Source organism: Notolabrus celidotus, chromosome 21 (assembly GCF_009762535.1).
Source record: "Notolabrus celidotus isolate fNotCel1 chromosome 21, fNotCel1.pri, whole genome shotgun sequence".
Lineage (NCBI taxonomy): Eukaryota > Metazoa > Chordata > Actinopteri > Labriformes > Labridae > Notolabrus > Notolabrus celidotus.
Genome location: NC_048292.1, coordinates 14,630,222 through 14,654,864, shown reverse-complemented (window position 1 = coordinate 14,654,864; position 24,643 = coordinate 14,630,222). Strand labels below are relative to the sequence as shown.

Below are 24,643 nucleotides of genomic sequence, written 5' to 3'. Positions count from 1 at the left end.
AGGTGCTCCATCATGCTGGAAAAGGCACTCTTCATCACCAAACTGCCCTTGGATGGTTGCAATTAATTACAGTTGAGCTGATCACTCCTCATAACCTTCTTGAGTATATGCAAATTGCCATTCTAAAAACTGAAACAGCAGACTTTGTGAAAATTAATAGTTGTGTCATTCTCAAAACTTTTGGCCATGACTGTACTCACAGTTTAGGGAGAATTTAAATGTATTGAGGCAGCATTAACAAGAGAGGGGTCACTGCATTCTGGTGAATATTTATGTGACCATTTCTGCTGGAAACTGAATTATGAAAAAGGAAAACAAATCTATTGATTATAGTAAAAAAAAAATTAACATAACATAACCTAACACGAAGAGCCAAATGGTATCTATAGGGCTCTTTTTGTGTGTTTTATATATTTGAGGGGCATCCATGGGCACTTTTTGCGTTTCATACATTTTAAGGGGCATCCAGAGGGCCCTTTTTTAAGTTTGATACATTGTAGGGGCCTCCAGAGCACACTTTTTTTTGCATTATATACATTGTATAGGCATCCACAGCGCACTTTTTTGCATGTTATACTTTTTTGGGCATCCAGAGGGCACTTTTTTGGTGTTATACATTTCAGGGGCATCTAGGGGGCACTTTTTAATCTTTATTTTATACATGTGGGGCATGTAGAAGGCACTTTTTAATATTTTTAAATGTATTGAGGCAGCATTAACAAGAGAGGGGTTTGGGGGTCCTCCATCAGAACATGCTTAGCAGGTATCACTTAATTCCCTGCATTCTGGTGAATATTTATGTGACCATTTCTGCTGGAAATTGAATTATGAATTTTTTTTTAGATATTATTGATTACAGTAAAAAAAATTACATAACATAAAGAACCAAATGGGTATACTGTGGAACTTTTTTTGTGTGTTTTATATATTTGAGGGGCATCCATGGGCACTTTTTGCATTTCATACATTTTAAGGGGCATCCAGAGGGCACTTTTTTAAGTTTGATACATTGTAGGGGCCTCCAGAGCACACTTTTTTTTGCATTATGTACATTGTATAGGCATCCACAGCGCACTTTTTTGCATGTTATACTTTTTGGGGCATCCAGAGGGCACTTTTTTGGTGTTATACATTTCAGGGGCATCTAGGGGGCACTTTTTAATCTTTATTTTATACATGTGGGGCATGTAGAAGGCACTTTTTAATATTTTTAAATGTATTGAGGCAGCATTAACAAGAGAGGGGTTTGGGGGTCCTCCATCAGAACATGCTTAGTAGGTATCACTTAATTCCCTGCATTCTGGTGAATATTTATGTGACCATTTCTGCTGGAAATTGAATTATGATTTTTTTTTTATATATTATTGATTACAGTAAAAAAAATTACATAACATAAAGAACCAAATGGGTATACTGTGGAACTTTTTTTGTGTGTTTTATATATTAGAGGGGCATCCAGAGGGCACTTTTTTGCATTTTATACATTGTAGAGGCATCCAGAGTGCACTTTTATATGTTTTGGACATTTGAGGGGACTCCAGAGAGCACTTTTTTTGGAGTGTTATACATTTTACGAGCATCCAGAGCACACTTTTTAATCTGTTAGACATGTGGGGCATGCAGAGGGCACTTTTTCATGCATCTTCCTCTAAAAGGCCACGAGAGAAGGCAATTTTTAATGTTTTATCTACTACAGTGGAATCCAAGAGGGGACTTGGGCGCATTGTCTGCACCCCCATGAGTACACCACTGCGTATTGTCATTGTGGCATGTTTCTATAAGTTTCTGGTGAACAGGTGAAGGAGAAAGCTATTTATCAACAGGCATTAACTAGAGTACCTAAATGGCGTTTTCACCATAGACTGTAGGACCCAAACATGGCGGATAAAGACAGAAAAGGTGAGTGACGTGCACAGAACAGGTAAATACAGACTCCTGAACTCATGATTTAGACTTGTAGGAAGATAAAGGAGGCAGTTGTCAATGAAAGTCTCACATTTGTTGCCAACGGTTCACAGTTAAGAGGAGAAACGTTTCATGCCGGTAAAAAATAAAAATGGCGGCCTCTGCTGGATAAACGGTAAGTTTCAGCTTTCAGAAACTAACAGGTGAAAATCCAGAATGAGCTCTAATGTATTAAAACTAAAAAGCCTTTCGTCCGTTCTTTTTATTAAAATATAAGTAACGCTTAAGTCAGGTCCACAGAATCTCATTTTGTATGAATTGGGTTTGAAATATTTCATTTTGAGAAGATATAGTCCAGGTTTGACATTTTTAATATTGTGCACTCCGGCGGAGTGAAATTTCTTTCAAGCCTTTACCAACAATTAATTAAATTTTGGATTGAAATACTAAAAATTTTATTTTTTCAGTAACAGAAACAAAAGATAGGCTACGTAGGCTTTCAACTGAGTTTTATTCTTATAACATTTTTATTTCACCATACTTTATTTATGTATTTGTTTATTATCTAGTTCAAATTTTTGTATATTTTTTTTAATATAGCATCTTAATTTATTTTACTGGTTTCATATTTTAGTGTTTTATTATCTTAGTAATTGATTTTATTTTGATGAGTTTAATTTCCTGTGTTGAGTTTTAAAATCTTACATATCATCAGAGCGTTTCCTCAGTTCGTTCTTTTTTTTCATTTATTTATTTTATTGTGATTATTATTATTATTATTATTATTATTATCATTATTATTATTATTATTATCATTGCATATATTGTGTTCTAAATTTTAGGATTGTGGATGGGTTTGGGGTTGGAATTAGGATGGGGGGTCTTTTATATTTATATATATATTCATTGTATTTGAGGTTGTTTTTATGTACAGCACTTTGTTACAATTTCATTGTATGAAAATCGCTTTATAAATAAATTCAGATTGATTGATTGATAGAAGCATTAATTCATAAATGCACTGGGACATAACAGGGCCTGTATCCTGCCTCTTTGAACTCAGTCATTACATTAAACACACCTAGTCCCGTTCCCCAATGGTATTACTAAAAATGAAAAATTGCACCCCCTACTTCCCTGTTTATTTTGCAGGAACTAAAACTATACTTTAATACCCTTACATTGATTAACAGCATTCAAAGTAATACAACAGTAGACCTTTTAATGAGTTTCTTGGATAGCATTGACATATTAGCTTCTGAAGTGTTGCACATATTTGTTTGTTATATTGACATGAGTTATAAATATCCAATTCATCTCCTTGTTTCTTTCATTTATTATGGTATTTGTAATTGTTTGAGCACATGTCTGTAGTGTTTTTAAATGTATTTTTATAAAATCTTAAATAAAAAAATGATAATAATAAGAAAAAACAATGGTATTACTTACTCTCTCCTGAATGTTCTGCCCCAGCACATCATACTGCTGCATAGTGTCACCAATGTAACAATGAGATTTCTATTTAATTCAAGACAAGTCCATACTATGGGATTTTTAGCGGCGATTCGAATCAAGTGTAGAAGAAAGCCTGTATTCATAGGGCTCTAAAATTTTCTATTCGCAGATGTCCTTTTTCTGGTCTTTGTTAACTTTCGTACAAAAACAGAGGAAATGAATCATGGCTCACACTGCAGGACACCCAACCTCCCCTCCCCCAGTAAAAAGGTATGCAACATCTGTTTTTATATTCATAGCAGACTGTTTAATGTATGTCTTTAGATTAGATGTAAACCTACAGTTGTTGCAGTATCTTTTGATCCTTGAGTTTTTTCTATTTAATTTTCCCTTCTGTAAATTAGCATAATGTTAATGCAAAATCTTGAAAATATTGTACAATATACTTACATTTAAGTCAACTCCATTTTTGCATCTTGACAAACAAAAGCCTCTTATTATTTGTTTGTTACACTTAGCTTATTATCCTGCAGGTGACTGATATTATATGCCATCAACTGCCTGGTTCATTTCCTGTCCGTAGCCCCAAAATCCACAATAAGTGTTCCCCTCAAAGAGCTCCACAATCTGCAGCACAGAAAACAAAGCGGCCGTGGACTCTCAGTGTGGATGAGTCAGTCCCAAGTATGAGTCGAACACAGGGAGGACGAGGCGTTCAGTGTACCGTAATACTGAACACAAGGCCGGTCTGAGTGGTTCTGCGATTGAAAGAGTCAGTGTGCAAACAAATTCCTGTGCTTTGACTAAATGACCAAGTGAAGTGAAGTGATTCATTTAGTGTTTACTCTATGGTTTTTATTTTATTTCTTGGTCTTCATAAAATCTTTTGTGCTCACATTGAATTATGAAAAAAGGGAAATCTGGAAGAAAAAAGAAAGGACATTAAAGTGTTTGTATATCTTTAAATGTATATGGTGCGCCCCTGTATGTGTGGCCCTAATTTTATCATCATAATATTTATTATAATATAAATTACAAAAGAAAACAAATATTACCACAAATTTGTTAGATTGAACCTTTGAATAACTATATTAAATTTTTTTATTTATATATATAAATAAGTTGATGGAGTCACAGACTTGGCCTAATGGTTAAGCTGCGCGCCCATAGAGCGGGCAGCCCGGGTTGGATTCCAGACTGTGGCCCTCCTCCTGCATGTCCTTCCCCCACTCTCTCCCAGCTTCCTACACTATCTACTGTCCTCTCCTCTATAAATAAAGGTGTGAAAGCCCCCCCAAAAAAGAAGGGAAAAAATCAAAAACTTTAGATTTGAGCGATGTCTGGAGACTTTTAAAAGTCAACTAAAAACTATTAGTTTTTACTATTAGTAAAACTACTATAATATTTTTTATTAATTTATCATTTGATATTTATTTTAATGTTTAATCTTTTTTTATTTATATTTATCTGTTCCGTTTTTAATATCTTTTTACTAATTTGAATTGCTATTTTAGAGCTTTTATTTATCTTGGACTTTTTATTTATTTTCTAAACCAGTCGTGATTTATCTTTTATTTATTTACTTACTTCTTAACAATTTTCCTTTGTTGTGTATTTATATACATTTTATTGCAATTGGTGTGCATTAGTCTCTACTTCTATTACCATTTCTGCTTTATGTTTAGTCATTATATATTAGATTTTTTTATTTCATCATTATTATTATTTCAATGGCTGTAAAGCACTTTTAATTTCATTTGATTTGTATTAAAGGTGCTATATAAATAAAGCTTGATTGATTGATTAAATATGTAGATATAATTAATATTAGTGATGAAACTGTTTTTGCATTGTTTGTAAACTTTGCTTTTTTTCTGTTGTAGGTTTTTTTTTCATATTTTCAAAATAAACACTTTCAATCAGTAATTGAAAATAAATTGGTTTAACATTAAATGGATTGAATTTAAAATAATCCAAAAGGAACATCATCATTTGATGAAGTCTTTTTAGGGATTTCTTTTCTTAAGAGCAGTCACCAGAGCACACAAATGTACAATATTTTGCAAATGAGCTGTACATTTCTAATTTTAAAAGTCGCGTTGACGAGCTCTAAAGTCAACAAATACAGCTTTAAATCTTTAATGAATATTTATCATAAAAAATCAGCTTCCAGCTCCAAACTCAAACATCATTTTTGCCAACAGTTATACATCCAGTCAATAAAAAACTGAAAGACCTCAAGCCATGCACCGTTACTATTGTACATTCAATTAACACCTTCCATTACCACATAATTGAACACCAATATTGCAGCATCTGAAAGATATTTAAAGTTTCAAACCTTTTAGCTTACTCAAAGAAATGTAGCTTCCAAAATGTATCCAGTTTAAGATATAATTCAAACCTTTTAAATAATTATAGCTTCATTTCAAATATGTGCCTTTCAGAACAAACTACAGCTCCCACTTGCAAGTCAAGTCTGGTGCCTAAAAATCTTTGATACCAGAAAAAGAGCATTACAGCTTAATTACTGAGTTATTTTTTGCATGCACGTCCTTTAAATAGTGAGTAAAATATTAAGTGCAAAGAGTAGCTATGTTGTTGAATACATTTAGCTTTCGTGTAAACAAGCCTCTGTTTTTGGATGATGTGACATACATGAGGTGTAAGTGTGAGTTTCTCAGCAGACCATGAGTTTGTCCTTGTGAAGAAGAAAGCTGTCCAGGTAGAGCTGCACCTTCGTCAGGGTCACATACACTTGAGTGTGAGGGAACAAAGCGTCTCCGGTGGGTCCTTGGGGTTTGGCTTGGATGGGACAGTCCATCGTGCGAGCAAGGTGTCCCACCAGCCCCTCCAAGCTGGAGACATCGGTCTGGATCTGACTGGGCTCTGTGAAGATGCTCTGCAGTTCATCGGTTAGGAGTCCGAGGTCGTGACTGATGCTGGTTAGCCCTTGAATGGAGGGAGTGCTGAGTTTTATCTGTGGAGCCGGCGGCAACTGAGGACGAGAAGAATGAGTGAGGGCACGTCAGTGGTTTTTCCAGGTACAACTGAATCACAATCTTTATACTACGCTATGTGAAATACTTGCTTACAAAGAATTTCCCTGGAAGTGAAACTTTCTTCTAAGCAGATAACACTTTGAATGATAAAATAATTGGCTTTTTCTCAAGCCAGAAAACAAAACATGTCCTGCATTTTCCTAAAAAACACAATGACTAAAAATTCCTCTGTTAAAATACGCCTTAGTCATACCTCTGTCCTGAGTTTTTTAACGTGCAGCAGGGTTATCTGAGCTATAATATGTAAGCGGTTCACTGTATTCTTAATTGATTCTGCTTTTGTGGAAAGACTTGAACACCCGGGAGCCCCCGCAAGCAAGAAGAACAGACAGGCTCCAAGGAAGTGCATCCTGAAAAAGGAAAAGAACATTTTAATACAAAATTCTCCATGATAATTTAGTTACATTACACTTTTTCATTTGCATTTGTACAAATATTGCATTTACAATAAGACCTTCTTGTCTTTAATGATTTAAAATAAGAACTAAAAATATCAGTTTTTCCACATTTCTGTGAAGCACCCTCTACTCTTACCTGTAATTTTTTTCTGACGTGAGGCTGTGTTCTTCTTAAACTGAATGACAGAGAGATAACACATGCTTCTTACAGGTTTCCCCCAGTTTAAATAGCAGGCTCTGGACTTGAGGGGATCTATTCTCCATCCTCCTCCCCTGACTCAAATCTGAGTCTGACCTGTAAGGGTCAGCTTATCCAAGAGCTCCAATTATCCAATTTATCAAATTAACATGTGACTCTGACTCATTTGCTTTTTTTTTTGCTTCTATTAACTGTCATAGGATTTAAGTTGATGTATATGTATCAGCTTATGTAAACCTATGATTTAATTTTCAACCCCAAAATAAAGAGCATGTAGGTAGATCTTAACTTAAAGAGGCATCATGCAGTGCAAACCCACTAATACCCATGTGCTCCAAATATACGTAACTTGATGCAGGAACTCATGATAAAGGCGAGCATTGAGAAAATGTACATGTCATTTTACTCATGACTGAAATTAAGTACGAGAATCTGATATTTTCCACATGTAATATAGAAAAGAAGAAATGAGTCACAGTCTTAATGCTACTGTCTCCGACAGACCCCTGTGGATTCACTTTATGGGTGTCTTTGAAAGCCGTAATCTCATTTCTGAGATATGCACGAAATGCGGACCTTCATGGAAACTACCGTCTTTCACAGAACATTTTACCTGTGAGGTTTTTTTGAACCGTTTTTATTCATTAGTCAAAGCCAGAGATACAGAGTTAAAATTAGAAACGTAATAATAGCACACATGTAGATCTTAAACTGTGGTGGCGTTCTGCGGTGTTTTCCAAGTGCCTGATGCGTTTGCATGTGCCCCCAAGCGTTTGCATGTGTAGGCTCTGTATTGACCACATGTGTGCACATGTGTGGGAGAGAGTGATGCGTTCTGCAGGAATGTTCCTTAATTTGTTGTTTCTACCAGTGAGAGTTCAATTGATGTGAATATTACTGTGCCACAACAGTATTTCAGTCATTTGCTGACTGATAAGTAGCTCAGGTGAGTCAGAATAGTGGTTAACTTTACAAGTGTGCCACCTTATTCTTCCTTGGAAGACCATTTGTCTATCATCTGTGTAGAACTTTATTATTTTTTACAGTATGCTTTAAGTCGTGGATCTTTTTAATTTCTTTAGTTACCCGTAGCTTGTTAGCTGAGCCCACTGGGCTACTACGTACTGGCCGTTAGCTTGTTTCCTGAGACAAATACTTCTAGTCTTGCGTGAAAATAGGCTAGCTGAAAAGATGTTAGCGAGTTACCTTATTTGAATACCCACAGCCAAAAATTCTTGCAGTCTAGATAAACTGCTGTACTCTTAGTATTCTGAATACTGGGGTGTGACATGTTGTTAGCCTGTCAACTAATTTAAATACACAGTCTTGCTAATATGTTTTAGCTAGGCACCTAACTTGAATACTTTTAGTCTAGCTTACATGTTCTTCGCCTGGTAATTAACAAAGTCTAGCTGACACATTGTTAGCTTGAATTAGTCTGGTGAGCATGTTATAAGTAAATATCTAACCTGTAAGCTTAAGCTTTTCGCTAACATATTTTCGACTTGGCAACCAAACCATATTCTACTAGCTTAGTAACCATGTAGTGTGGCACCTAACCTGATAGCTCACATGTTCTACACTTAGTACCTAGTATAGTCTAGCTGACATGTTGTTAGCTTGTTATCTATCCTGAATACTAGTTTATTTGACATTTTGTTAGCACACTAACTTACCTCAAGCTAACAGGCTAACTGACATGTAGGTAGATTGCTACCTAACCTAAATGCTCAGTCTTGCTTGTTAGATTTGTTAGCCTGGTCGCTAGCTTGAATACTTGAATTCTAGCATACGTAGTGGACACTGGGTACATTATGTGAAGCAGTGGCGTGTCCAAGGGTGGCACTGGCACCCCTTGAAATCCAATTGGCCAACCCAAAATCCTAAACTATGATTGGCTGTTTGCCTGGTCAGTAGTGGGGTTCTTGTTTAAATCTATAATTTGGTAGATTTCTTTATTAGTGCCCTCAAATGTGACATTGAAAAAACATCTTTTGTAAGTCCTTGAAGAATTAAGCTTAGAAGATTGATGCCACTTTGTCATGGGTTTTTTGTTAAGTCAAAGGGAATATAACAACTGTTTAATACTTTAATGAAAGTAGGTTGTTAAGACAGAAAGGGTAAATGTTATTTATTTGTAAATGCACTGGCCATCCCTGCTTATGTGAGAGCCTCAGTTGGGCCACCCCTGTCAAAAAGTTCTGGACACGCCCCTGATGTGAAGACCTCAGTCTAGTGAGCATGTTATTAATTAAGTACCTATCCTTGAAGCTCTTACCTTAGCTAACATATTTTTAACTTGGCAACCAACCCATATTCTGGTGGTTTAGTTAGCATGTAGTGTGGTACCTAACCTGGAAATCCATAGTGGTAGCTCGTCACTTAATCTGAAACTAAAGCTTTAGACCAGAGGCTAATCTTTTGTGACTGGTCACAGTGTTCTTCCCTTCCACTCACAATAATAACCTTTGAAAGGTGCAGACTGAAGCTAAAGGGGCCACTTAATGCTTGTGCCCCATGCAAAGCCTCTATTTAAGAAACAGGCCGTCACCCTGTGTGTATAACTTGCTTTTGAAACATTAAAGCCTCTCTCGTAGACTCATATTTGTGCAGCCTGTATTTTTAAATGCTTAAATCATTATAAAATGAGGTTACATGGGTCAGTATCTCTTGAAGACTTGCATATTCGCCACTGTCTGAGTGCCATCATTTGAAGCTTTTGGGACTAACAGGGAATCCCCTGGTAAGGGAGGCAACATGTCCTCATGCTGCTCCTGTAGAAGTTGAAACTTTTGGATGCACAAGCATTGTGTTTTGTTGGTCGGACTTCACCAAGTATTTGAGTCATGAGTAATACTAGCGCTTGTTCTTTTCACAAACTCATCTCTGTGTGTCCATGGTGTTGTGTCCACCATTTTCCAGCATTTTTTGTGTATTTGGTGTTACAGAGGCCCAGGATTCCCAGAACTTTAATTAATGCTAATAGTTTTGTTAGGAGAGAAATAATTCTGTAAAGATAGCGTGCCAAAAGGACGGTGACGGCGGTCATCAAATCAGGTACTGCTGTATCATTGCGCTTTAATTTCCGAGCAACAGCAGGACACATGGAAGTACTTATTCCCCGAAGTAGACGATAGGCTGCAGACTGACAAACATAGAAAGGGGGGAGTTAAACTCATCAGTCATTTCCAGTAAAAAGCTGCCCTCCCAATGGGCCAACTCACTTTGACCCCCCTCCCCCCCTTTTCTTTTGGCACCATGTGACCCCCTGTCTGGTTGAAAACACTTTTCACTGGGCCACTCTTCAGGGGGAATGAATGGTGTAGGCAATGACTGTTCAGGAAATAGTTGGGATTAAGTTCTCATGACTAAGCAATAGGAACGATGGGGCATTGGATGTTACAGCTCCAAAGGATGAGATATCACAGGCGGATTCAGGCAGACAAGTTCACTTAAAGAAATTCAAAGCTGTTTAGATTTATTGGAAATGTGATAACTCAGAAACACCTTTAAATTTACCCAATTCTTATTGTGAGACAAAGTACATTCAAAACACTTCCAGCAGTCTGAACTGTTTTTTGTTTTGGGAGCCAATTTACAAAGTAAGCATACTGACAGGCTAAACTGAGAAAAAGAAACTGGTAATAGCTACTTGCTGAACATCTACAGCCGGAGTAAACCTGGGAAAACACCAACCAATCCCTGCCATCAGGAGCCAAATTATGAAACCAATCAAATCCCGTCCTGCTGTTCTGCCCGCCTCCTGTTTACATTTCATGTTTGTTTGTGTTTTTAACTTTCACTATGATAATGTTTTGGTGTTTTCTTACCGCTGAGTGAGACATGAGTTGACGTAATGCAAAACACAAACAATGTGCTGAGGACCGGTTTTGAATCAATCACGGTCATAGTCACGTGACTACCGACCCTAGCTTTAAGTTAGCCTACATATGTTTGTTTTTTTGTGCCAGCTTACTTTTTTCCACCTGGGTTGAACTACTTTAGCTTGCTGTCTGCCTGAGTTAGCCTACTTAAAGCTTGCTGTGTACCTGAGTTAGTCTTGTTTTATCTTAATGTCTACCTGGGTTAGCATATATTAAGCTTGCGGTCTACCTGGGTTAGCCTACTTAAAACGTATTGTGTACCCGAGTTAGCCTACTTTAAGCTGCGTTTTTTTGTTCCTCTTATATTTTCTGTTTTTAAAAACTTAAAAAAAAACTTTTTTATTAATGTTTGTCCAGTAATTATCTCCACCTAGGGTTGCCACCTTGGAATTGTGAATAAAAAGGGACACTCAACCAATTGCTTGGGGCGGAGGGCTCGGCCATTATTACCAGTTCAGACTGGCCAAATGAACATCAAATTCAGACATAGGACAGTGGTAAGCTCTGCTGCTGCAATCTTGTCTTCTTCTGGTGAACCTTTTTTGGTCATAAAGCTGCAATGGCTGCCTGTTTGTGTTTGTTTGATCCCACAGCTTGATGCTTTTTTTGTTTTTGCGTGGATTTCCAATGCGTTTTTCCCTTCATATTTTACGCCGGACACAAAACGCATGTGGCGGAAAAATTGTCTCCCTGGGTCGGCCGTACCCATTCAAACTCTGACAGTGTCGTCCAGTCAGGATTGTAACTAGTATATATCATTTTTTTCGTGCTGGTGGCTTGCATGTATTTGCTCCATCTCCTTCCTCGTCAGTCGTCTCTCCTCCCGTTTCAAATGGAGACGCCAAAAGTTGCTGAAAAGAAGACCTCAGGGAGGAGTACGTCCGTCGATTCAGCTTGCTGTCTCTCTTCGGTCAAGTTTCCCTCCCTGCTTGAGCCGCTTTGAGCTTAGACAGGAAGAAATCAGAGACAATTTTAAATAGCCACAGAAGCATGGGGGACCTTTCAGGACTACAGAACGAAGGAAATCAAATGAAGTTTTTGCATTTCCCCCCAAAAACAGGACAAATTGTGTCCTGGGAGAGATATTTATTTTCTTGGGACAGCCAGTGAAAAAAAGAGAACAATTCTGGGCAAAACAGGACGGGTGGCAACTCTATCTCCAACTAATCAACTACTGTCAAAACTCTGGACAAATGTTTAGCTTAATGACCAAATAACTGCATAACCAAACACTTCTCCATCAGCTGGCTGTCCTTTGTGTAGTGCTAATTAGCAAAGTAGGCATACCAAATGGCTAAAATGAGATAGTAAATCTGGAAAATATTAACAGAGCTTCGGCATTTCCATTAGCATGCAAATATAAACATTGTAAGCTCTTTGTCATCTTGAAATACATTTTTGCTTAGATGTACTTCCTGCCTTTACGTACTGACTCCAGTGTTAAAAACACAGGATCCAAGGTAAAGAAATCATTTGATACAGACTTTTAAAAAAAACAATGTTGTGTTTACATCAATCTGAATTGTTTCTGAACCGTGTAGAGTTTTCATTTGGACATTCGTTTATTTAACTGACCTAAGTGATTGCTGACCACACCACTTATGATTGAAGTTCAAACCATAATTTCACCAAAACATATGGTTTCTCATGGAAGCAACGGACCACAAGCACAGAACTCCTAGACGTGTTCGATTCCTTATTTTGCGTCATTTCCAGTGACCTTCATAAAAACACCGTATTGTTGCCAGCAGCCTGACTGACTGGAAACAGGATTTATTTTCTGCTGATTTCCAACTAAGTAACGTCAAATCTGCTCCATGAGTCTGCTTCTGGCAATTACATTTCATCACATCATGGGCTGAAACAAAATGCTTGACAGGTCTTGGCAATAACATAGAAGCTGAGAACCAAAACACAGCAGATCACTGGAAGCCAGAAACAGGAAGTACGTCCTCAGACGGCGTGTTTTGTTACACCAAAGGAGGTAGCACTTTTTACTGTAAGTCTGTGAACTCATCATGGGGAGGAGACTACCAGTCAGTTTCATGATTTAACTAAAAGCACAGACTGTAGACCCGTTTTGTTTGCAGTAGGGACTCGTAAAAGCTTCACCAGAATACATTGTGACTGGGTTCAGTATTCTCTTTGATCCGACTCATGTTTGACTTTGTGATGAAGCTGTATTGTTTGCGTCTTTGGTTGCAGTTCTCAAAACGTCCTCTGGAGAGCTGCACTCACCCAGAGATTTAATGCAGTGTGCTGAGCTTGTCTCAGGTCTGTGTGACATTCTTCATTTCTTATTCATGTCCTTTAATGGTGTCTTTAATGCAGCGTCCTAGAATTCATGAGTTTGAGGTCTTAATATTTGGGATCTTCAGCAAGTGTTTTTCTGTCGTTTTAAGTCAATGTTCTCCTTTTTTTGTTTGGATTTATTCTTTAACCCCTTTTATTTAAAAAAAAATCCCTCTTAACTTCTCTTTTTCTATTTAATTTCTTCTCATTTGACCTCACTACAATTGCCAAGTTCAAAATTCAACACTTTTACTTGTTAGATTTTAAAAATTCTTCTTCATTCATGTAATTCTTAAACATGTTTGCTCTTCTTGCTTCTCTAAAATTCTAATTTAATTCCAAATCTGTCTCATAATGTTAGTCTACCTTGTTTCTAATGTCTCACTGTAAAATCTTCAATACTTTTAACATTATGAAGACATAAAAGATGCCCCAAATTGCCTTTTTATCATCACATTTATGTTGCATTGAATTGTCTAAAGCCACAGACATTTCATAGAAATATTCTTAAGTCTTATTAGAACCACAAAGATCCATTTCCATCATCTTTTGCCCGTGGTTACAAATTTAATTCCCTTCCCTTACAGTGAGCTAATGTGCCTCCACCAACCCCTCGTCCCTCTCTGATGACATGGATGAAGCACTGCCCCATTTCCCCCGGCGGTGTGTGACACACAAACTGTGACTTCACTGGGAATCTCTAAAGCTCCAATCAGAAGGTCAGCCTGAGATTTGTGAGGTCAATTAATGAATGCAGAGGCCCGCTGTACCGGAAAATGTTTCTCTTGTATTGCTCTGGTTCAGTGCGGGATTAGTTGTTGGGCTATAAAAACCAGTTTCACTGTAAAACATAAAGACGTTTGTTCTTTATGTTAAAGAGGCTTATGTTGTTCAGCCCTCACGGTAGATTCTTGTGAAGCGGTTGTTAATAGATATTCAGGGCTTGAAATATACAGTAGCTGACTGACAAATTCACATTTTCAATCCGATCCAATCCACTTTATTTATATGGCACATTAAAAAAAACAATAGAGTTTACCAAAGTGCTGCATAAGTAAAATAAGTAAAAACACAGAGAAACATAAATCACTGGAAAAAAATAACATTAAATATATAGAATCATAATAAAACACATTAAACACTTAACAAAATAATTAAAAACACTATAAAAATAAAAATAAATGATAAAATCATAATCTAACACAACAGACACTTAAAAAATAGTTAAAACAGTAAAAGTAAATATATAATAGAATCCAAAAAAATACATAAAGCACATTAAAAGAAACATTTAAGACACTAAACAATAAAACAAATAATAGAATCATAATTAATCTTAAATAAACTTTAAAAAAGAAGTACAAACACTAATAAATTGAAGTAATACAATCAAAATTTAACACATTAGACACTTGAAATTTAATTAAAGACACATAAAATACTGTAAAAATAAAATTTAATACAATAACAGAATCATAATTAAACATAAAAGACACTAAACAATTAAGGATATATAATAAAAGTGTAAAAATAAAATTTAATAAAATATTAGAATCATAATTAAACGTATAATACACTTTAAAAAATAATTAAAGACACAAAAACACTGTAAAAAAAAAAAAAAAAAGCAAATAAAAGAACAGAGACCACACAACTCCTATGCTGAGGAGTAAAAATTAGTAAACATTTCAATGTTTATTACAGTGTAAAACTGTTTTCAACAATATTCTGAAGTCAATAAATACATCTATTTCTACAGACATATGTTAGATACTATAACAATCCACATCAATCTTAAAGGAAGGGTTTTATTGATATAAATGACACACATCAAAGCACCGAAATATATCATATTCACTTTATTTCATATTCTTTGAACAAGTCAAAGAGCTGCTTCAGAGAGAAGTATCTTACAGAAGAGTGTTAAAAGAGCTAAAGGGTAAAAGAGATGTCACACATCTGCATCTAATTGTTGTTGTCCCACTGTGATGCATACAGAACATACACATGTAGACATTTCCTGAGCAGTGGAGTCACGCGGTTGTAGTAAGTGTAGTGTCCTCGTCAGCTGTACACACACACACACACACACACACACACACACACACACCACCTCAGGTTGTGACGTAGAAACCACACAGTGAAGGCTCAGGGGTTTGGATAAATAATGACGTTTATGTAACACAGTGCGTCAAAGGCTCAGAACTACATGTTCATTTTCCTTCAGCTCGTTCCTCCACTGTACACATCACATCCTCTTCACGTCGTCTCCAAAGGGGAGGCACACTCCATTCATGATAGTGTTACAGTCTTTAAAATCACTGTATGAAACACAGACTTATATGCATACAACCTAAGACAGTATATATTCATGTAAAAGCATAAAATCTATAACTATATCTACAATTCAAAATAATAATTAATGTTGTTATAATATAAATATTTGCACATAGATTGTTTAAGTCAGGGAGGGAAATCCTCTGTTGAAAAGAATTAAGCAGGGACAAAACTCTTCACATCCATTTACGTTCAGAACACACTTTGACAAAAATATCAAACATCAGTGATGCTGCAAAAACAATGAATATTCAACACAATTTTCAGGCAAAGCAAGGAGGTAGGAAGCTTATAAGATGCTACTTTTAATTTTTGTAGAACCAGGTCAGAAATGATCATGAACAACGGTCTTTGAGATCTGCCACTGACGTTCCTTTATTATTTGTCATGGTGTCGCTGGGTGTATATTGTGTATGTGTGTGTAAATGTTAAAAATAACATTTAAAAAAAAATTAAGAACATGCATGACATTTAAAATCTACATTCACTGGTAACATAAAACATTGCCTAAAATTTATTTTAAAATTCTGACCGATCACAGGATAATGATAGACTGTCTGAGGATTGTCTGCAGGTGCTTCAATGATTAAGTGGATTTTGACATATGTACAGATGTAATACAATATTTTCTGAAGGTTAATAAATATCTCCTTATGGTCCAAAGTGTACCATCTGAAAAAGTTAACTCCAGAGAGTGTGGCCCTCACACTCTTCAATCTGACGTCAGGGCGAAAGCTGCTGTCTTCTTCTTTCTGTTTGAAGACTCTTTGCAATCGGATTTGTCTCAGGTTTCCTGATGCTCTGATTAAGAATCTCTTCTGCCATTTCCTGTATTACATCTCTGAAAAGCTTCCCGTTTAAAAAGTATCCCCTTCCGACAAATTGGCACCTTCTTTATCCTCTCAAAAAACTCTTTTAAAAACACATTTTTTCAATGTGCTTTTACAGGAGATGTCACATGAGCGAGTTTTTATCAAGAGGTTTTTATTCTTGTTGCTGTTATTTTATTATTATATATTTTTTATAATTTCATAAATTTAATATTTGATATATTAACTTTTTTTTAATTGTACAATTTAATATTTTTATATCTTATATTTCTGATTTTTAAAATACCTTTAATCTTTATATTTTGTTGTTTCTATTTGTTCAACATTCTTTTATTTCCTTTTATTTGTCTACTATTTTATTGTCTTTTAGTTTATTTCTAATTTGTAAAGCACTTTGTAACCCTGTCTTGAAAAGTGCTATATAAATAAATATTAATATAATTATTATTACTATTATTATAATTGTTATTATTTAGTCCCTTCTGCCAAGTAACAAACAGTGTCAGACAGTGAGAGATTCAAAGCGCCAAAGAATCTTCTTCATGCAAATCATGTGTAACTCTTATACAGACATGAGATACTCACTGATTCATGAGGGAGAAGTGACATCTGGTCCTGATGCCAGGATCCAGTGCAGATACTTTTTGGGGTAAGGGCTTCCTGGCTACTGCTTTTGGAACAGCAAGCCCAGACCGCAAAAAGACCCACAGAGGACAAAAATGTGTCTTCAGCATCGTGTGGAGATCTTCTCAGCATCTATAGAAGGAAAAGATTAGTCATCAGCACATTCCTGAAGTAAGTAGAGTTCAACATGGGTGGAAAATGTTCAGCACAATGTGGAAAATCCTTTTAAAAAACGACTCAGTACAACATTAACTGTCTGTTGGATCAGCTTTGTATTTGATGTGAGTGAAAAAAAAATTGCGAGTTCTCCATAAATCAAATATTCATTTTTTAAAACAAGATAAGACAAAACTTGATTTAACCCAGAAGGAAAACCTTGCACCAGATTCCTCCAGAACTATAAAAGAAAGGGTCAAGTAACTTATCAAGGGCTAACACTTGTTGCTTGGTTACACATCTGTTGCAGACATTCATTTGAATCCCCCTGTATTTGTCTCACTGTGAGTTCTCTTTGTCCAGAACTATTTCTCAAGTCAAACACAATCTTTGATTATCCTCAGAGAGCCCGACGTCTTTTAGGAACTGGACGTATGGGTGCGGACTTAGCCTACTGGTTAGCGGGCGGCCTGGGTTCGAATCCAGCCTGCGACCTCTTTCCAGCATGTCATTCCCCGACTCTCTCCCAGTTTCCTACACTATCCATTGTCCTCTCCTCTATCAATATAGGTGTAAAAGCCAAAATATATATATATATATATACAAAAAGAAGTGGACGTATAAAAACCCTATCAGGATCTTTACAGAATATTGTTTGACTGCAGATTTAGGAGAAATTAACTCAGATTATTTACAGCATGAATATGATATTTTCTGATATGGTGGCATCAAATAAAGACAATGGTCATAACCAGGGTGTAAAATTAACACACGCCAAGCGCCAATGGCGGGTAAAAAATTTGTTTGGCTTGTAAAACAGAAACACACCCGCCAGTGGTCGATGGAAAATGTTGTATTGCTTGTGAGGTTTTGTTTTCATACTTTCGCCCATTTCTGCCGACTGCCAGGCTATGTTGACCCTCGCGGCGCCCTGTACTTGTGTTGTGATGTAGTACGTCGGGAATGGCGTGATGTCAGCTACTGGAGTTCTTTTTTTTTTTTTTAAGTTATATTTTTCGCCTTTTTTGCCTTTATTTTTTAGGACAGCTGAAGAGAGACAGGAAATGTGGGGAGTAGAGAGCGGGGGCAGACATGCAGGAAATGGTCAACCGGCCGGGAATCGAGCCGGCGACCCCTGCGACGAGGACTGTGGCCTCTGTATGTGGGGTGCTTAAGCCACTAGGCCACCAGCGCCCCTGCTACTGGAGTTCTATTCATTCCCTTTGCTTGAAGAAGCACGGCGGGAAGAGCATTTCGAGGAAGATGTGGCGACACATTCATGGCGTGAAGCAACCACAAACAAAAAGGGTAAACAAAGAGGCAGGAGACAATCCAGAAGAGGAACAGAAAGCTAAACGGAGAAATGTATGGTAATTATTTAAATCAAATAAGGCATGAATTTTTATTTGGCCTTTTAAAAAATATTTTTGGCCAGTACATTTTTGGAGGTCACTAGCCAAAGGCAGATGAGGTAAAAAGTTAATTTTACGGCCTGGTCATAACTCAACATCAGACATCAACTTCATCGAGACACCCAGTGCACAATGACGTTCAATGACATGTCTAGAAACATAAACTACATTTAGGAGGATTCGACTGGTTTGACCCCAATCATTGACAGTGTTATAATCTTTGCATTTCAAATAGTTTGATGTCTTTAGACACCTTTATATAATCTGGAAAATAAGGATTGATTATGTTATAGAGCCAAATATGCAACTGCAGATTGGTTTTAAAACAAGCTGTCAATTTGGAAATAAAGCACCCTATAGTTGTTGCCGCCACTTAACTTAAAATTCTTATATGATTTATCTTAGTTTTTTTAATATGCGTCTTCAAAGTGGGTTCAAATAGAAGTTATAAACAGGACTCACAAAGTTTTCACCCCTCCAGGTTTAAGTCGCATTTTGCTTCATTTTGCCATTTTGGACATTCCAGTAAGTATCCCTTTCCTCCCTTTACGGCATTCTCTTAAAGGTTTACACGTGGTTCAAATCTAATGAGACCTGATGTGGCTGGACGTAAGTCAGACACCTGTCACTGTCAGAGCCACATCTAATGAGTTGCAGTGTTTGAACACCAAAAGGACAAAAAGAAAAGCTGCTGTTTTCCGTTCCCTCCCAAAGATGAAAGCAGCAGGTGCAAGATTTCCAGACAACCATGCAATCCTTGAAGTTCCATTTTCATCCATCTTCTCCAGAACTTTAACCACAAACCAATGAAGTGTGCTCATTTAGCTAGTGAGACCTGGGATCTTGTGAATAACACTTCATATTTTGACATCAGTGGAAGAGGTGTGCAACGGATATCGTCAGTGATGAGTCCAGAAAGACACAACCGTGATTACACAAGACTTCAGTGCTTCTTTTTTCTTGACCTGGATCCTCTCTAGACATCTCTACATAAAGAGGTCAGACCTTCCTGACTATAAGGTCACCTCCACTATCACCAAGTTCAAGTTCTTCAGCTTCCAGTATCTCAACCCTGTTCGTGATTTCCCTAAAGCAGGCAAACTCTGTTCTAGAGATTTTGAAGACATCATCACTTTCTTCTGAATTGGGTTCTTAAACGCAGCATAAGACCATCTATAGTCATTCAGTTTCCAGATTTATGAACTGAGTTTGATAATAAAGCAGCAACCTTGTCTGTTTATGTTGTTTAAGACTAAATTCTAGGCGTAGAAAACAGTTACTTAACTTAACTGGGTGTTGTGATAGAGTTAAACCTTCCATGCTCTCACCAGCTTTACCACCTGCTCTTGGGAATGGAAATGAAAAGTAAGTCTTCTTCAAATTACCGGAAACATTAACGACATTCACCCCCAGCCCTTTTTTTTAATCATCTAACCACAATGGAACCTCAAAGTATGGTTCGATGCACTAACGCAAGTACAGATCTTTAACACCCAATGGATTTTACCTAGACATCAACTTTAACAACAAAGCATTATTGCACCTTGATGCTATCTACACAATTACCGGACCCCATCGGCTATCATCGTCTTCACATCCACTGTCAAGGCTATGCGGCATCCCTCTGGGAATGGATGCCAACTTTTCAGTCCCGACTTCCTTTAATGTGATGCATTTATGTCCGCAACATGAATGCCTTCATTTCTTTACCAGTTACATCCCCCAGGTTAACGCTCGATTATTAGTTTCAAGCACTGGAAGTTCTCAGTTTCACAGTAGACACAGACTCAGGCATCATTCTGGCTTACTTCAGCGGTATAAACCTGTAAAAGAGACTTATTTTCTTGTCATTTACTTACATCAGGTTTGCTGAAATGACATCATTAAGATGCAGATTTATAAAAAGGGAAAAATGCAATTTCTTAAAAGAACCCATGTTAAAATGCTTGCTTGTCAATTAATTCCTCCGTAACTGTCTTGAACGTCATGTGGGTATCAAGGGTCGTGCTCTCAAATGGTTCACATCCTACTACACTTTTCCTTTTCTTTCCAATCCAGAAGCCGCTCCTCTGCATCTGCCCCCATCACCTGTGGAGAACCACAATTCAGTGCTCCCCCCTCTGAAGCCATTTTTAAGTCTAGACTGAAGACACCCCTGTTCTCTCAGGCTGCCTCCATTTCATGTTGCCATCCCTTTCTTTTCTGCTTTAACCATGTTAAGGTTATTTCTTGTTTTATGTTATCCTATCATACAGCACTTTGGTCAACTCTGTTCTGTTTTTTTGAAGTGCTTTATGAATAAAATTGATTTGATTTGATGGTCAGATCGATCATTTCCATCCAGTTAGTCGATAAATCTCAACACGTTAGCTTTTGCATCACAGCATCGGGCAGATTTCTGTTCATAGAGATGAACAAATCACCGTCAGATTAATGCTGATGGGAGTCGGGATATCACTGCAGTGTTGTGCGTTCAGCCTGCTTTTGCTCTCCGTACTGACTGATTTTTCCCACCCACTTAAAGCCTGTTGACACGTGATCGGTTGATACTACTCAAACTATACTACAGACAGAAACCAGAACACTTCGAGTGCAGATACTACTCATGTTTGTAGAATCTGCAAAGAGATTAACATATACATACACATATACATATAGATAAAGGCTCTAATAGGGCATTTGAGGACTGTAAATGGAAAAACCCTCAGTCACACCCTATCCAAAGCTTGACAATCTAGTAGTGTAAACCTGAAAAATAAAAAATAAGTGTACACCAACTTAATGCCTTTATATCAAACAGAAAGATGTATAGTAGAACAAGGAAATATAGAGGACTCTATCACTACAACCACTCTCTTCCATTCTTTCTTTTAAATCAGCAATTTTTTGGCTAAGATGCCATCTAATTCCATACACATATCTCAAAATTATCATAACCCTAAAATGCTTTATTACGCAGAGGCCTCTCAAAAGATAATGGCAATTTCACATAAATTCAACTGTGTATCACACATCACCAACTAAGGTGAATGTGTTAACCATGTCAGTGACAAAATTGTCCTAAATCACCATCCAATATTTTTTTTTAACAGCATAATGTGAGAGAACATAGACATTATATGACGTAGCAGTACATGTGTGACTAATGTAACTTTTGACATGTGTGTTTAATCTCTTTGAGGTGCTTTCCATTAAGTGTAAACTGTAATCTCATCTTTAATTTTGCAATAATCGACAACTGACACTTGATTTGTTTGAATTTGTTGAGAAAAGAAATGTTCCAGTAATCAAGAACAGCTGTTAAATTGTGTGTTTTATGATAGGAAGGAGATTATTCATGGGTCTAAAAGGTAGATGACATCATTCAGGAGGAATGGCAGCTTTTTTTTGTCACTTCACAGCTTTCAGATACTTAGCTAGATGTACAATAAATTAGGACCTTTCTATTTGTAATTTATAAAGTGTAATTTCTTTATTTGGCTTGTTTAAATCTAAGATGATAATGTTTTGTTCTCTTTTTTTTTGCAGTCATGGCTCAAACCCATCTATGAAATCTTGAATCAACCGCCAGCAATCATGCACTGTGTTTGCACCTCTTCCTCAAATTAAACCATCTTTCAAATTGAATAACTCTGAGATATTTGCATTTGATTCAGCATCCAGCTGACCTCTTTTATGAAAATCTAGATTAAAAACCATGCACCAAACACCAGCTATTACCCTGCAAGTGTAAATCCATTCAACACGCAGGCCTACATCACGAAATTTCATGCTCCAGTAAAGAACAAGTTCATAAAAGACTAGCTTTAAAAAAAGGGGGCTTTTTTTTTTAGAAGGCGTGCGCTGCACACCACATCTGGATGATGAGGGGCCTTTATGCCTGTATATGGCTGTTACGTGAAGCCCAGGGCGGATAGGGACCAGCAGACTGGACCATCTGCACACGTAGGCATCTGCCACACTTACCTCACCACATGCGTCACATGTGGGGGGAAAAAAGTGTCACATCCCCTACTGCTCTTTCTCCAAATGTGGCCCATATTTGGCTCTCTTTGTTGCCACTTGTGAAATATTGTGTTGTCTGATAAGCTATTGGGTGTAACAGACTCACTTTGGGGCTTCAATTATCCAATTTTTTTTACAGGCCTTTAACCAGAAAAAGCTCCACAACCTTCCAGAAGTTTCTGAGGCAGGTCCAACCCAAACAGCAAAGGATGATGACTCTGGTGTTAAGAGACTGGCACGTGCTCATCGGGCCTTTAAAAAACGAAGGGCTGAAAAAAGGGGGGGGAGCGCTCTCCGTGGTCCTGAAATACACCGGGAGCTGTCCGTGGTGCTGAAAGCAGCCCTTATAGCTCTGCGTGGTGAACGCCCTGCATGGGAGCCCGGATTGTGGAAAAGGAGGGGGGAAAGTGCAACTGAAAAAAAAAGGAAGAATAAAAATAATAAAAACAACGGACACAATCATGACTTTCTGTTGGAATGATAGCGCATGAATTGGCACTTGTTGCCTGCCTAGTGGACAATATGTGCTCATGTGTGCGTGCGTGCTCCCGGTGAAATCTATTCTATGCTAAAAGAAGTACTTCTTCTGGTTTCCACGCGCACGACTGCCCCCCCAACACACACACACATCTCACACTCACACACACATTAACACACATCGCCCGTGTATGAAAAGTAGCCTCTTGGAGAAAAGCTCTGATTCCACAGACTTAATGAAACTCACATTATGTGTTTTGATCATGTCTGATATTGTCATCTGATGAGTGATTGTCATTGCAATTAGACAGCAGTGCATGCAAGTGTCGCCTCCATGCTGTTATTTCGATTCAAATATTTTAAATCTAACATCTAGAGCTGAAAATGTCACAATAAAATGTTCTCTGAGCGCACTCTCTGTCTCAGTGGTTCGTATATATATCGATGGATGCAGAATTTGTATAGCCTCGGTGGCACGGGGCTGCAGACGGAGCACGTCCACCGCTGCGGTTAATGATAAAGAATTGCAATCAACTCAATGGAAGTCAACGCGGAGACACTTTGAGTCTTTCATTCGCGTTTTTTTCCCCTCTCTCCGTCCAGCATCAACACGTCTCTTCGGGAGGAAAACAAAAAAAACACACCGGCCACTCTCACGCTTCACCGTCAAGTCAAAACTCAGGGTTAAATTTCTCAATGGTTCTCTATAAGGCAACACATAGTCTCTATGTAAGCACGAAAACAGAACGGAACGCCAGGTTGTTGTTTCACTCACTTCAACAATAAGCAAAGAGGAAATATTAAAAAAGAGAGTGGGCTCACCCAGTCATCACGGATCCGTGGAAGCGTGCATCATTTTTCTCTTCCCCCCTTTTTTCCCTCCAATAATCCCTGGGAATTTGAACGGCACCCATTGATATGCAGCAGTAGGGTCCCCCCCACCCCACCACCACCACCTCACCCCCCCTCAACAACCACCACCACCTCCACCCTCCCTCCCTCCATCCCTCTCTCTCTCTCTCTCTCTCTCTCTCTCTCTCTCTCTCTCTCTCTCTTCATCCCAGACGTCGGTCGCATTGCCTCCCATTCACTCCGCGTCTATATTTATTTCATTTCCCGTGCATTTTCTTAATCTTAATCCATTTTTTTGTCCTCCTTCCCCTCCTCTCCGGAAAATGCTGCAAAACCTCTAATGGAAGCCACTCAATTCCTCCAGTCTGCTTCTTGCTGGTGACCTGCATTGACGTCATTGCGTCATTAGGTTTCCCCTGGAAACACGGGAGAGCCAAAAATAGAAACACATTAATTCAAACCCCAGGCTGAGGGAGGGGAGGAGGGGGTCTGGGGTAAGGGGGGTAGTTGGGGGCTGTTTTTGGCGACAATTTCTTTCTATCAATCCATAATCTTCTGACCAACCCCTCCTCATCCCTTCATCCTGGACACACACAAACACACACACACACCTCTTTCTTTTCAGTTTCTGTTCTCAGCACACACACAAACACACACAGTCCAACTATGAGGACATTTCCCTTTGTCATAGTGTGATCTGAATTACCTGACAGATAGTGAGTCTTTTTTCTCAATTGTTCAATCATTATTATCCT

The 24,643-nt window shown here is 37.7% G+C and overlaps 1 protein-coding gene and 1 long non-coding RNA gene across 7 annotated transcripts; one reads left to right on the top strand and one right to left on the bottom strand.

Annotated features, from left to right (window-relative positions):
* The first annotated feature begins 1,864 nt into the window (after positions 1 to 1,864).
* LOC117804715 lies at positions 1,865 to 23,009 on the top strand. Of its 6 annotated transcripts, XR_004629229.1 has the most exons (6): positions 1,898 to 1,921; positions 2,019 to 2,080; positions 3,530 to 3,630; positions 13,109 to 13,177; positions 13,783 to 13,914; positions 22,699 to 23,009. It is a non-coding gene; the product is annotated as an uncharacterized LOC117804715 (long non-coding RNA). The 6 variants fall into 6 exon arrangements; XR_004629228.1 differs by lacking the exon at positions 1,898 to 1,921 and having other exon boundaries at positions 1,932 to 2,080; XR_004629231.1 differs by lacking the exons at positions 2,019 to 2,080; positions 3,530 to 3,630 and having other exon boundaries at positions 1,865 to 1,899.
* LOC117804714 (leptin-B-like) lies at positions 5,496 to 8,818 on the bottom strand. Its single transcript, XM_034673041.1, has 3 exons — positions 6,957 to 8,818; positions 6,616 to 6,772; positions 5,496 to 6,358 (listed from the first exon to the last, which is right to left on the bottom strand). The coding sequence occupies exons 2-3, from the start codon at positions 6,769 to 6,771 to the stop codon at positions 6,041 to 6,043; spliced, it is 474 nt and encodes a 157-aa protein (XP_034528932.1). The 5' UTR covers position 6,772; positions 6,957 to 8,818; the 3' UTR covers positions 5,496 to 6,040.
* Positions 23,010 to 24,643: the final 1,634 nt, after the last annotated feature.

Coding starts and splice junctions, on each gene's coding strand:
- LOC117804714 (XM_034673041.1), bottom strand. CDS start 6,771: ATGCACTTCCTTGGAGCCTGTCTGTTCTTCTTGCTTGCGGGGGCTCCC. Junction 6,359..6,615: donor TTAAAAAACTCAGGACAGAG/GTATGACTAAGG, acceptor TCTCGTCCTCAG/TTGCCGCCGGCTCCACAGAT.